Raw genomic sequence first — 12122 nt, forward strand, 5'->3', positions numbered from 1 at the left:
CGACATTGTTCGAGTACCTGATGATGACAAAAACCTTGTCGAAACGTTGTACATTTGCTGTCATGTTAAACTTGTATTAAAGTTTTTCTTCATTACCCATTTAAGCCGTCTCCAGCCATTATATATATATATATATATATTTGCAGGACCCTACGTCACTATCCGTAGTTATCAGCGGACACATCGACATATACTGATTTTTGTCAAATAATGATTATCAGATATTCAAAGCTTTGTAAGATAAAAACAATTAATGAATTAATTAATTACGATTTAGACTTTAGGCTCTTTTGCATTGTGAAGAAGAAATGAAAGATTACATCTAAACCATTTTTTTTAGTTCTAAACATGCGACATCATACGTGAACTCGTAAATGAGTATGAATAGTTAAAAATAAAAATGCATAAGTGTAAGAGAATTTATGGTGCCTGACCTGTTGCTGCATAAACATCTTTAGGTTCGTGAATGCGTTATAAGGGTGACGAACAAATCTCATTATTCAATCTGACAATAGTAGTCTAATAGTTGGCGGTGAGTGCTGTTGGCGAGCTACATTCTCTCTAGTCTATCAGCTCAAAATTAGGGATAGTTATGTACCCTTATGTAGCATTGCATGAAATTCTGAAATAAACAAACATAGATAGACTGTTTATTTTTTAGATACACTTGAAAATAAATTTCTGAGAAAGAGCACGTAGACTGAATTTACAAAAAATTCAAACGAAACTGTTTTAAACAAAACATAATTTCAAACTGTACGCTAGTATTTAGAAAATACACTCGAGTATGCAAATATAAGCGAAACGGTTTGAACTCATAACGTTTGAATTTAATGGTACAATATTTTTCATTTTCAACAAAAAGCAAATACTAACCAATTTGCCGTCATTTTGTCGTTTGCATGCTAAAACTTACATTTGATTTGCTGCTGCAAAAATAAACGTGAATGTTATTTGGTATTTTCAATCTGAACAGCACCTACTGGGCATATGTGTTATGCGGCCATGTTAGGAATCCTTAAAGTTTAGGTCTAGCCATCTTTAAATCTGAACAGGTAGAAGTCATTAACCAGCATCTCCCACCCCCATAATGTCGCAATCCACGGGTTGCGGGATCAAAACCCATCGTCGAACATGCCCTTTCAGCCTTAAAGGTGTTATAATGTGACGGTTTGTTTGTTTGAGTTCAAAGCTACACAGTAGGCTATCTCAACTGTGTTCACTACGGGGAATTGAATCATAGATTTTAACATAGCAAATCCGTGAACTTACTGCTGATTTATTGGTGGGGACGTAATGTGGCTGTCTATCCCACTATTTGTTTGCAAAAGAGTGGAGCAAGAATTAGCAATGGGTGATGTTGACTAACTGCCTTCCATCTAATCTATCACTTCAAAAATACGGACGGTTAGTACAGAAAGCACTCGAGTTGCTTTGCCCGAAAATTCAACATAGCAAACAAACAATCCCTCACTTCTTTGTTCGACTCCAAGAACAGGGTAGACTGTCACTTTTTTAACGTGCCCACAGCTGAAATTGCAGAGCGGGTTCAGTAACATCGAATTTCCAACCCTGGTGTCTGTAGTGGAGCTTGGTACTATCCTATCCGTAGCCTGGTATATTAACGATTAGGTCATATATATTAACGATTAAGCCATGCCTAGCTCATATATATTAACGATTAAGCCAAGCCTAGCTCATATATGTTAACGATTAAGCCATGCCTAGATCATATATATTAACTATTAGGCCATGCGTAGCTCGTATATATTAACAATTAAGCCATGCCTAGCTTAAAATCCAGAAATCTGATTAGTGCTCCGAAACCGTTATGTATTGTTATTCTGTTTCAATGTTGTTGTTTAGTGTAAGAAAAAATATCTAAACACAAACTATTTTACATAGACAAAAATTACCTTTTTTTTAATACTGAAAGGAAAATTACGAAAAAAAAATGCTTACAAGATACCAAGGAGCTGTGATTATTTAAAATAAATTGTAAAATATAAAATATTAAAACATGTAATAAGCTGAAATGTGTGTAAAGTAGATTATAGAAATAGCGTATTGACACAAATAATTAAACCTAATTAGCTACTGCATTGATTTATCACTTACATACCTTCACTTACAGGGGCTTCAAGCCTCTAAAACAAGAGTTGTTTAAAGATATCTTCTTCATTTTCAGGAATCTTAGGGACGATTGGAAATGGAGCCATCATCACAATGTTTATTCGTTTTCGAGCTTTAACCACGCCAACAAGCCTCTTACTGATCAACTTAGCTGCATCCGATTTAGGGATATGTCTCTTTGGTTACCCGTTCTCCGCTTCTTCAAGCTTCGCCAAAAGGTTAGAAAAACTTTTCAAGGTTTTTTTTTCACAATTCTCTATTTACTTAAGGGCCATCAAATGTTACATAAACGTAATGGACCTAAATTCATGAAACAAACATGCAAAATAAATTATTCAGTAGAGGTCATATATATTATTTCAACTTGAATTATGTCTAAATGTAGATTTTTAATGCATAATTTATTGTATTTCATGTGAGAAGAACATTGTTTCGTGATCAACAAGTAAATTTCAGTCAACTTAATTAATAGTCAGAAATTAGATGATGGTGTCTTCTTATATACTTTAATTTTAATATATTAATCATTTGAAACCTGGGTATTAATTATTACATAGTTGTATGAAGGTTATTGTCAATAACAAGAGACAATACAGTAACTGTACATCTGTTCGGATATAAACAGCATAACAACTACTAGTTAGAAAACTACCCTAGAAAAAACGAAATAAAGTTAAACATTATCACAAGTATTTAGTGGATCTACTCCTAGAAATATTTTCTTTGACATATTGCTTCACATCGTAGTTGCAAAATCTGAAATCTAGGCTTGTGGGACTGAACCCCACTCCTTACTAAGAACTTGGATGAAAGTGTCCCTCGAAGTTGGTTGTTTTGGGCACCTCTGAAGGATGGATCAAAGAAGAAGAACCCATTATCAATGAGATTCATGTCCGACGATTTGCTTGTTTGTTTTATTTTGTTTGAAGTTAAGCACAAAGCAACACAATGCCTGTCTGTGCTCTTGGTTTTAGGTGCCAGAATTGTACAGCAACTGGTGGTTTTCCCACAAGGCTGGAACTGAATTGTTATCCTATTTACTGTGTACTGCAGCAATGAAAGTAACATGGCGATTTCTTGCTGAATTTCACTGCTACCATTGTCCAACTATGTGACCTTGTATATCTATGGTTAATTATTGAGATTATTTCGTTTTTGTAGCATGACTGTTTGTACTTTTTCGTCTTTACTGAGCTATATCTTTATTTATGTGTTAGGGTTATTTGCATATGATGTCATGAAGATGACCACTTTGTATTTTCTGGTATGTCAACTATTTTTCTAGGTGGCTCTTCGAGTACATCGGATGTCAGTTATATGCATTTACGAGTTTTCTCTTTGGCTCTGCTCACATTGGGACATTAGCTCTTTTGGGATTGGACCGTTATATGATGACATGTAAGATTGACCTCAGTAAGTAGTATGTTATAAGCATTTTCTATAGTCGTTATGATGACTTTCGACAAAATATATGATATAATTAGACATATTAGGATATTAAAAGAATTACAACTGCAGTTTGTCAACTCCGATATGTCGCAGTGTATATTTTGGCTTTATTTTCCTACTAGTACTGTAGGTCAGCTTTCCTCCTGTGAAGAAACAGTTTAATAAAAACAATTCTCTATATCTTTGTGGATGTCATCAGGAGAAGATATATTCAGATCATATGCTGTGTTTGGGCCTACGCTATTTTCTGGGCAATGATGCCTTTCCTGGGATGGGGAAGGTAAGAGGCGAAGAAAGGAAATACTTTTTGGAACATAAACAAACTTCGTATTGTAATATATATATATTCAGTTAGTACTGCTTTAAGTTCTTCAGAAAAGTTGCTAAACTATTATTCTTAATATTATTTGAATAGGGAGTACATCACTCAAATATGTTTTAGAATTTGTTTTTTAATCTCATGAGAAAATCATTTTTCGAGCATGAACTAGAAATCAAAGTTTTCTCCTATATCTGTTGAAATAATATATACTGAAATAAATAAAATCGTTCAAGCTAACATTATTGTTTAAGCTTTTACTAAAACTAAAGATATTGTATAACAAGCTCCTGGAAACACTTAAAGGAGCCTCCTCCCAGTGGCACAGCGATATGTCTACGGACTTCTACTGCTAGAAATCGGCACCTATTGTGTAAGTTTGTGGTTAATAACAAACAACACTTAAAGGATAATCAGAACTTGTAATATGATAGTTTGAAAAGGTAAAAACCATTATTTCAAATCTAAGTCATTCACCCAGTCCTTTGTTATGTAAGCTAAGTATTATGATTAGTCAGATGATCTGAAACGTAAATTAATCGTATTTCATCTTATTCTATGTATACAACATTTTCAAATAGCCTTATCATTTTCTAGTAAATTACAGAGTTTCAAGTATTTAAAGCTGTTTATGAATGATATCAAAATTTCATAGAAGACGTTTGAATACTTCGTTTAATATGAGAACCATTGGATTGAAGCCTGCTAATCATAGTAGGATGTTTCCCGTTAATAGCAGACATCTCATGCAAACTACATGCCACTTGTCAGTTTTGAGGTACATGGTCCGAGACACATTCGGGTATTCACGGACGAATCTGGACACCAACTTTACAGTTAACAAAGAACATGTCGAGCATTATTCTTTTTACATATGAGTTGCAGCCAGACGCTTAGTAGACGCAGTTGTCTTAAATGTAGCCAAAAACACTTCCAGTTAACAAAAAACATGTCGAGCATTATTCTTTTTACATATGAGTTGCAGCCAGACGCTTAGTAGACGCAGTTGTCTCAAATGTAGCCAAAAACACTTCCAGTTAACAAAGGACATGTCGAGAAGTACTCTTTTTACATATGAGTTGCAGCCAGACGCTTAGTAGACGCAGTTGTCTTAAATGTAGCCAAAAACACTTCCAGTTAACAAAGGACATGTCGAGCAGTACTCTTTTTTACATATGAGTTGCAGCCAGACGCTTAGTAGACGCAGTTGTCCTAAATGTAGCCAAAAACACTCACAGTTAACAAAGGACATGTCGAGCAGTACTCTTTTTACATATGAGTTGCAGCCAGACGCTTAGTAGACGCAGTTGTCCTAAATGTAGCCAAAAACACTTCCAGTTAACAAAGGACATGTCGAGCAGTACTCTTTTTACATATGAGTTGCAGCCAGACGCTTAGTAGACGCAGTTGTCTCAAATGTAGCCAAAAACACTCACAGTTAACAAAGGACATGTCGAGCAGTACTCTTTTTACATGAGTTGCAGTCAGATACGCATTTAAAGAGTAGTTAGAACCATATCAACTCAGTTTTCATACAGAAAACTAACGCATTTGGCACTGGTGGAATGATAGTATGCTCAGAAATAGGCATTAGTCACCATTCAGCCTAAGGAGTAATAACATCCGCCCTTACTATGATGAACTGGTCGACATAGTCTTGAAATAAAAGGAAATTGACCAACTGGGTTTCAATCCTTTCGAACATGGATGGAATGCTTTTGGAAGATCCTGTCAAGTGACTCCAGTCACTAAAAATGCCATGGAAACAACTCTTTCGGAGAAGTAGTCTAGGATACTTCAGGATCTTATCGCCATCCTAGTTTTAAGCATACATCGTTTTCAAGTTCGTAGTATATTATCAATACTCCGGAATAAAACTATCTCATTGGCTATAAAGATTTAAATGTGTCTCTACTAAAGGCTAATGTGGAAGCGTAGGTTGAATGATAAATATTTTGAATTTTAGATCATATGATGGGTCATTAAATGCCTGATTTGCAAAGAAATGAAGTAAGGGGGTAATTGATATAATTACGTGAGTGTTATTTTGCTTGTCACAGCTACGATATTTCAAATTTCATCATCATTTAATTATTTTGTGCAGTGTACTAGAATGACTTTTTCTCTGTTCTTGAATTCCAGGACCATTTTACAAGAGTTTGTTTGTTGTTAAGCGCAAATGTATAGAATGGGTTGTCTGTGCTCTACCCACTGCGGGTATCTAAGCCTGATTTTTCAGCGGCATAAGCCCTCAGACTTACCGCTGAGTCATCGAGGGCGTATTTTTTACAAGAGACTCATCTGCTTTAAAGATAGCAATAAAGGTTTAAACCTATGTTATTGTATGCATTTAAAAATGGCAATTATTTTGAAGAAAGCAAAGTAATAGAAAACATAATTTACAATTATAACTAGCTTATGATTTCTGAAAATTTGGAATAATACAGAAACTGGAGTTCTTACTTCTTCAGGTTTGATAGACTTGAAAAAGATGTTTGCTTATAACATAGTAAAGTGTTAATTTAAGTTACTATATATATTAGTAAAGGAGTGCACATATTTTAATCTCTTTATTTAGTGCAACGTTTTTACAAATTCAACTTTGTTTTCTTATTAGTCTACCCAAAATATGTTCTATATTCCATTTCCAATTAATGGATGTCCCTGTATTGATGACGTACTGAATTCTTAGTAATTGTGTTATTGTCTGAGTTTAACAGGTATGGGCCAGAGCTTAGCATTGCCACTTGTATTATCGACTGGAGACATAACGACAGCAAATATAAGTCCTTCATTATCGCTTACTTCGTCCTGGGTTTCCTCGTACCTTTCTTGATGATCGCCATTTGCTACTACAAGGCTGCTTGTCAACTAAATCTCAAACCTTTTCCTTTGCATCTTCACAGCACCACTTGTGATCAGTGGGCTAATGAGCGTAACGTAACATTAGTATGTCTTATTTCAAATCATATTTATATATATTCCGTTGTAAATATTTGATTCAAATAAATATAATAAATATCATTTATGAAGTTCGTCTACAAGAGATAGGGTTAGTCTGATATGATAATAGAACAGTGCTAAACAGTGTAGCGTAATCGGATAGCACTGGTCCATCACCATCACAAACCAAGTTCGATCTGTAGGTCTATTTTATAAATCACAAATTCTTAAAACAAATGTACATGTTCAATGATAAATATTGTTGGCATTCAACACCATATGTGTGTTATACGAATTTATAAGAATAATGTACCTATGGTGATCAGTGAATAATATTGTTGGCATTCAACACCATATGTGTGTTATACGAAGTTAGTAAAATAATGTACCTATGGTAATTAGTGAATAATATTGTTGGCATTCAACACCATATGTGTGTTATATGGAGTTAGTAGAATAATGTACCTATGGTAATTAGTGAATAATATTGTTGGCATTCAACACCATATGTGTGTTATACGAAGTTAGTAGAATAATGTACCTATGGTAATCAGTGAATAATATTGTTGGCATTCAACACCATATGTGTGATATACGAATTTATAAGAATAATGTACCTATGGTAATTAGTAAATAATATTGTTGGCATTCAACACCATATGTGTGTTATACGAAGTTAGTAGAATAATGTACCTATGATAATTAGTGAATATATGTGTGGGGGATTCTTTTTAAGTGACAAAGATACGTCCTACGTAGAGATGTTAAATTTGATTTAATTTTCCAGACGTGTATAGTGGTTGTCATCGCCTTCCTGGTAGCCTGGACGCCATATGCTACACTGTGCCTTTGGACAGTTTTCCGACCTCCATTTACTGTTCCCCCTTATTTCACTTTGATGCCACCTCTTTTTGCTAAAGCTTCAGCCGTTTTCAACCCCATTATTTACTACGTGGCTAATCCACGTCTACGCATGGGGATACGTGCACTCCTCAAATGCTCTGACGATTTTCCCAACGGGATGGAACCGAATAATCCCGAAGCCTTATCGGAAATACGACAAGTACCGAATAATCCCGAAGCATTATTGGAAATACATCAAGAATCGCGTAATCCCGAAGCTTTATTGGAAATACGACAGGTATCTAGTAATCCCGAAATCGTATTGGAAATACATCAACTATTGCGTAATCCCGAAGCTTTATTGGAAATACGACAGGTACCGAATAATCCCGAGGCCTTATCTGAAATACAACAGGTTTCGAGTAAACCCGAAATTACGTCGGAAACACCAGAATATATCTGAGTTTTTATTCAGGAATCACCTTTAATCAGCTTCATTAGATGATGAACTAAATAGAGATGTTATCAAGGAATTGTTAAAGTCCTACATGTGTGGCACTATTTGTTTAAGTTTTAACAGAGATTAACTTTGATATATGAGAAAGATGATGTATCTCACTGCGGTGTGATTTCTATTAGGCACCACTGAACCCTAGTTTTATTTCTGTTCTAAATGTATTACATCATTTCTTCTTTTTTTTCACCCATTTGTCTTCTTTTAATAACTAGTTAGTTATTTTTTATGTATTTTCTGTTTCATTAGGAGTAACTAACTGACCCACAAATGGCTAATGGGGGTAAATGGCAGTTTTAAGTGAGGAATCTCGTGGGGTTAATCACCCATATCTTCTCCTAATTATTATTATTTATTTAAGTACTAGTCTTATTTGTTATATATATTTGTCACAAAAGGGAATAATGTGTTTAAATTAAAATTATAGTTTTGTAGTATGAATGTACCATTGTAATGAATAAAACCCTATAACCCGAGCGCTTTCGAAAGGTGGACCTTTCGTCTTCAGTTTGCCTCTTTCGAAAGCGCTCGGGTTATAGGGTTTTTATTCATTTCTATCAAAACTTCTTGAACCTACGTGTTTTTCTAACATCATGAATATATCATTGTAAAATATTTTAAACTTTGCCGTTTTATGCATCGGAGTCACGTTTATCTGGTACTTTCTGGACAAAATAAAAACTATTATTTTGCTGAAATAGGCGATGTGCTATTGTATAAAACATGTAAACATAGTTGTCTTTTAGACTATCTAGAAAGTTTGATTCTAAATTGAAGAGAATTTGTTTCTTAGTCAATTGTAACATGCTATGTGATCTTACCATGAACTTTGAAGTAGTGTGACCTATTTTACCGAAGTAAAATGAAGTAGAAAAGGTTAACAATTAGCTTAGCTAGAGATTTTACATAAAACCTACATAAATCGTGCAATCTTGTGATAATACTAACAGAAGATAACGATCATTATAATGTTATTTAAACATGGGTTTTTTTTTAGTCAATGTTAGCAGACTTTTGAAAGGGTTAATCTCGTGAGAGCCCTCTATATGTATGTGTAAATGTACTTTAAAAATTTAGGAGATATATCAAGTGTTTGTCTTATATTACGTATTCATTTTCTTTAGATTAAAAAAAATTGATTTTGTACTTATGGCGTACTTATTTTATAAAAAAATGGAAAAATTAAATGCGTCTATTTCCTTTTTTCTTGCAGTTTCAAAATAAAGCCTAAATAAAATTTAATTTTATAATCTGGAAATCTCTTCTTTATTTTATTTTTTTTTACTAACAAACTATGAGTTGTTTCCCTGAAATCTGCTATCGTGTTATGTTTCCAGAGGTGACAATAAATGATGAACGTCGTCATTAAGAATAATAAAAAAAAAACGAATGTGAAATACGAGGAGATTATAAATAAAAGTTCTATATTTAAAATGATAACACCTTAAAAACTACTTGTCTCAGGTGAAATAAATTTCACCAGAATCATGTTTTATTTAGGAAGGTTTGTTCATGATTTTACGAACATCTCAATGCACTTTCTATCCTTCCCAATCAACATGTCAAGCTTATTCCTAAATGAAGCTACTGTAAGCATCATTTCTTCTGAACAGGGCTCATTGATCTGCGCAATATCCTCCACGCTGACTTAGGTATTGCGAAAATTAAAATATTTCATTACTGACAAAGAAAACTATAAAGCAATGTTAATTACCATACTTATATTTGCTTGTTTGTAATTAAGCAGAAAGCTACACAATGGGCTATCTGTGCTCTGCCCACCACGGGTATCGAAAACCGGATTCTAGCGTTGTAAATCCCCAGACATACCGCAGACATATAACTTTACTTATTAGGATAATAAATTTATTTATTGAACATTTTTAAGTAATCGTTAACACGCACAACTAAATTTAAGAAAGTCCGAAAATAACCTCCTTTATACCCTTTTTTAGCCAAATATCTACAATTGTAAATATGCATAATTCTACCTTTGATAATTTTATTCGTATTATAAAGATATATATATATATATACATGTCTAAACGAAGTAGAAAATTCGTTAAGTATAATAGAGAATACGACGATAGTTGATTGAATAGATCTAGTTCAATGGTACGGTGGGATATACCAATGATGAGTCACATGAAACATATTTCCCACGCCAATCAAAGCACATATAAACTTTTCACTTCAAAGTGAAGTTTCGAGCAACTGCTCTTCGTTAAGCGTGGAATCCTGATTTTAAATTATTCACGCTCAGTGTTTTGATGCTGGGAGTGGCCATGTGGTTATTGTGCCCAGATCGTAAGTTCTAGAATAATCATTCGCAGCTTCTACCGCAAAAATGTTTGTTTGTTGTTAAGCTCAAGACCACACAATGGGCAAACCGTACCATGCCCACCACGGGTATAGACACCCGGTTTTTTAGCGTTATAAGCCTTTCGACTTAGCGCGGAGACACTGGAGGGCAACGCAAAATTGGGTTTCGCACTTTGGAGCTGTAGGTGAGCTATAAGAACTACGGTCGAATCCCACTATTCGGTCATACAAGAGTTGGCGGTTGGTGCAGCTGATTACTTTCCTTCTTCTTGTGTCCCACTTCTAAATATAGGCGACTATGCACAGATCACCTTTGTGTAACATTGCACGAAATTCCGAAACGGAAACAACAATCGCTCTCCCGAAGCTTGTCATCGCTGAAAAGTTTAGTAAACAAGCTTGTTCCTTCTCTTAATTATTAAATTCCGAAACGAAAACAACAATCGCTCTCCCAAAGCTTGTCATCTCTGAATAGTTTAGTAAGCAAACTTGTTCCTTCTCTTAATTATTAAATTCCGAAACGAAAACAACAATCGCTATTCCGAAGCTTGTCATCTCTGAATAGTTTAGTAAGCAAACTTGTTCCTTCTCTTAATTATTAAATTCCGAAACGAAAACAACAATCGCTATTCCGAAGCTTGTCATCTCTGAAAAGTTTAGTAAACAAACTTGTTCCTTCTCTTAATTATTAAATTCCGAAACGAAAACAACAATCGCTCTCCCAAAGTTTGTCATCTCTGAAAAGTTCAGTAAACAAACTTGTTCCTTCTCTTAATCATTAAATTCCGAAACGAAAACAACAATCGCTCTCCCGAAACTTGTCATCTCTGAAAAGTTTAGTAAACAAACTTGTTCCTTCTCTTAATTATTAAATTCCGAAACGAAAACAACAATCGCTCTCCCGAAGCTTGTCATCTCTGAAAAGTTTAGTAAACAATCTTGTTCCTTCTCTTAATCATTAAATTCCGAAACTAAAACAACAATCGCTCTCCCGAAGCTTGTCATCTCTGAAAAGTTTAGTAAACAAACTTGTTCCTTCTCCTAATTATTTTTTCTTTTACATTTAATTCTAACCAGTTTGGGGTCGGCCGGTATTTTTGTAAGTCAAGTATATTTTTCACCCATCAACCATATAGGAAGAGCATGTTCGATGATGACGATTCGAACTCGTGACCCTCAGATTGCGAGTCGAGCGCCCTTTTTAAAATTAATATTCTTAAAACAAACAAAAATTATTTACCTTTTCAGTGAACCTTCGATTGTTTATTCAACTTGAAACTGCAAATTCGTCACTTCTCCTGGAAAAGAAAGTTTGTTCATTCTTAGCAGTGTTTATTAGTTTAATTTTCACGCAAAGCTACACGAGGGCTATCTGTGCTAACCCTCCATAATTTTGAACTGATAAACTAGAGTGGAAGCAGTTAGTCAAAACCATCTATCATCAATTCTTTACCAACGAATAGTTGGATTGAGCTTCACATTTTAACGCTTCCACGGCTAAAAGGTCAAGCAAGTTTGGCCAAGAATTTCGATTTCACGACAAAGCCATGACAAACCTTTGAGCAGTGTCTTACTACAAATGTGTGACAAACCTCTTAG

The 12122-nt window shown here is 34.5% G+C and overlaps 1 protein-coding gene across 1 annotated transcript in view; it reads left to right on the forward strand.

The window, feature by feature from the left end:
- The window catches only part of LOC106461674 (visual pigment-like receptor peropsin), a 21185-nt gene extending 12891 nt beyond the window's left edge, over positions 1–8294 (forward strand). The window contains exons 2-6 of the mRNA XM_013921519.2: positions 2189–2351; positions 3419–3550; positions 3782–3862; positions 6622–6850; positions 7632–8294. Of these exons, the coding sequence (XP_013776973.2) occupies positions 2189–2351; positions 3419–3550; positions 3782–3862; positions 6622–6850; positions 7632–8150 (1124 nt within the window). The 3' untranslated portion in view covers positions 8151–8294. The remainder of the gene's footprint in view (positions 1–2188; positions 2352–3418; positions 3551–3781; positions 3863–6621; positions 6851–7631) is intronic.
- Positions 8295–12122: the final 3828 nt, after the last annotated feature.

Source organism: Limulus polyphemus, unplaced genomic scaffold (assembly GCF_000517525.1).
Source record: "Limulus polyphemus unplaced genomic scaffold, Limulus_polyphemus-2.1.2 Scaffold1009, whole genome shotgun sequence".
NCBI classification, from domain to species: Eukaryota; Metazoa; Arthropoda; class Merostomata; order Xiphosura; family Limulidae; genus Limulus; species Limulus polyphemus.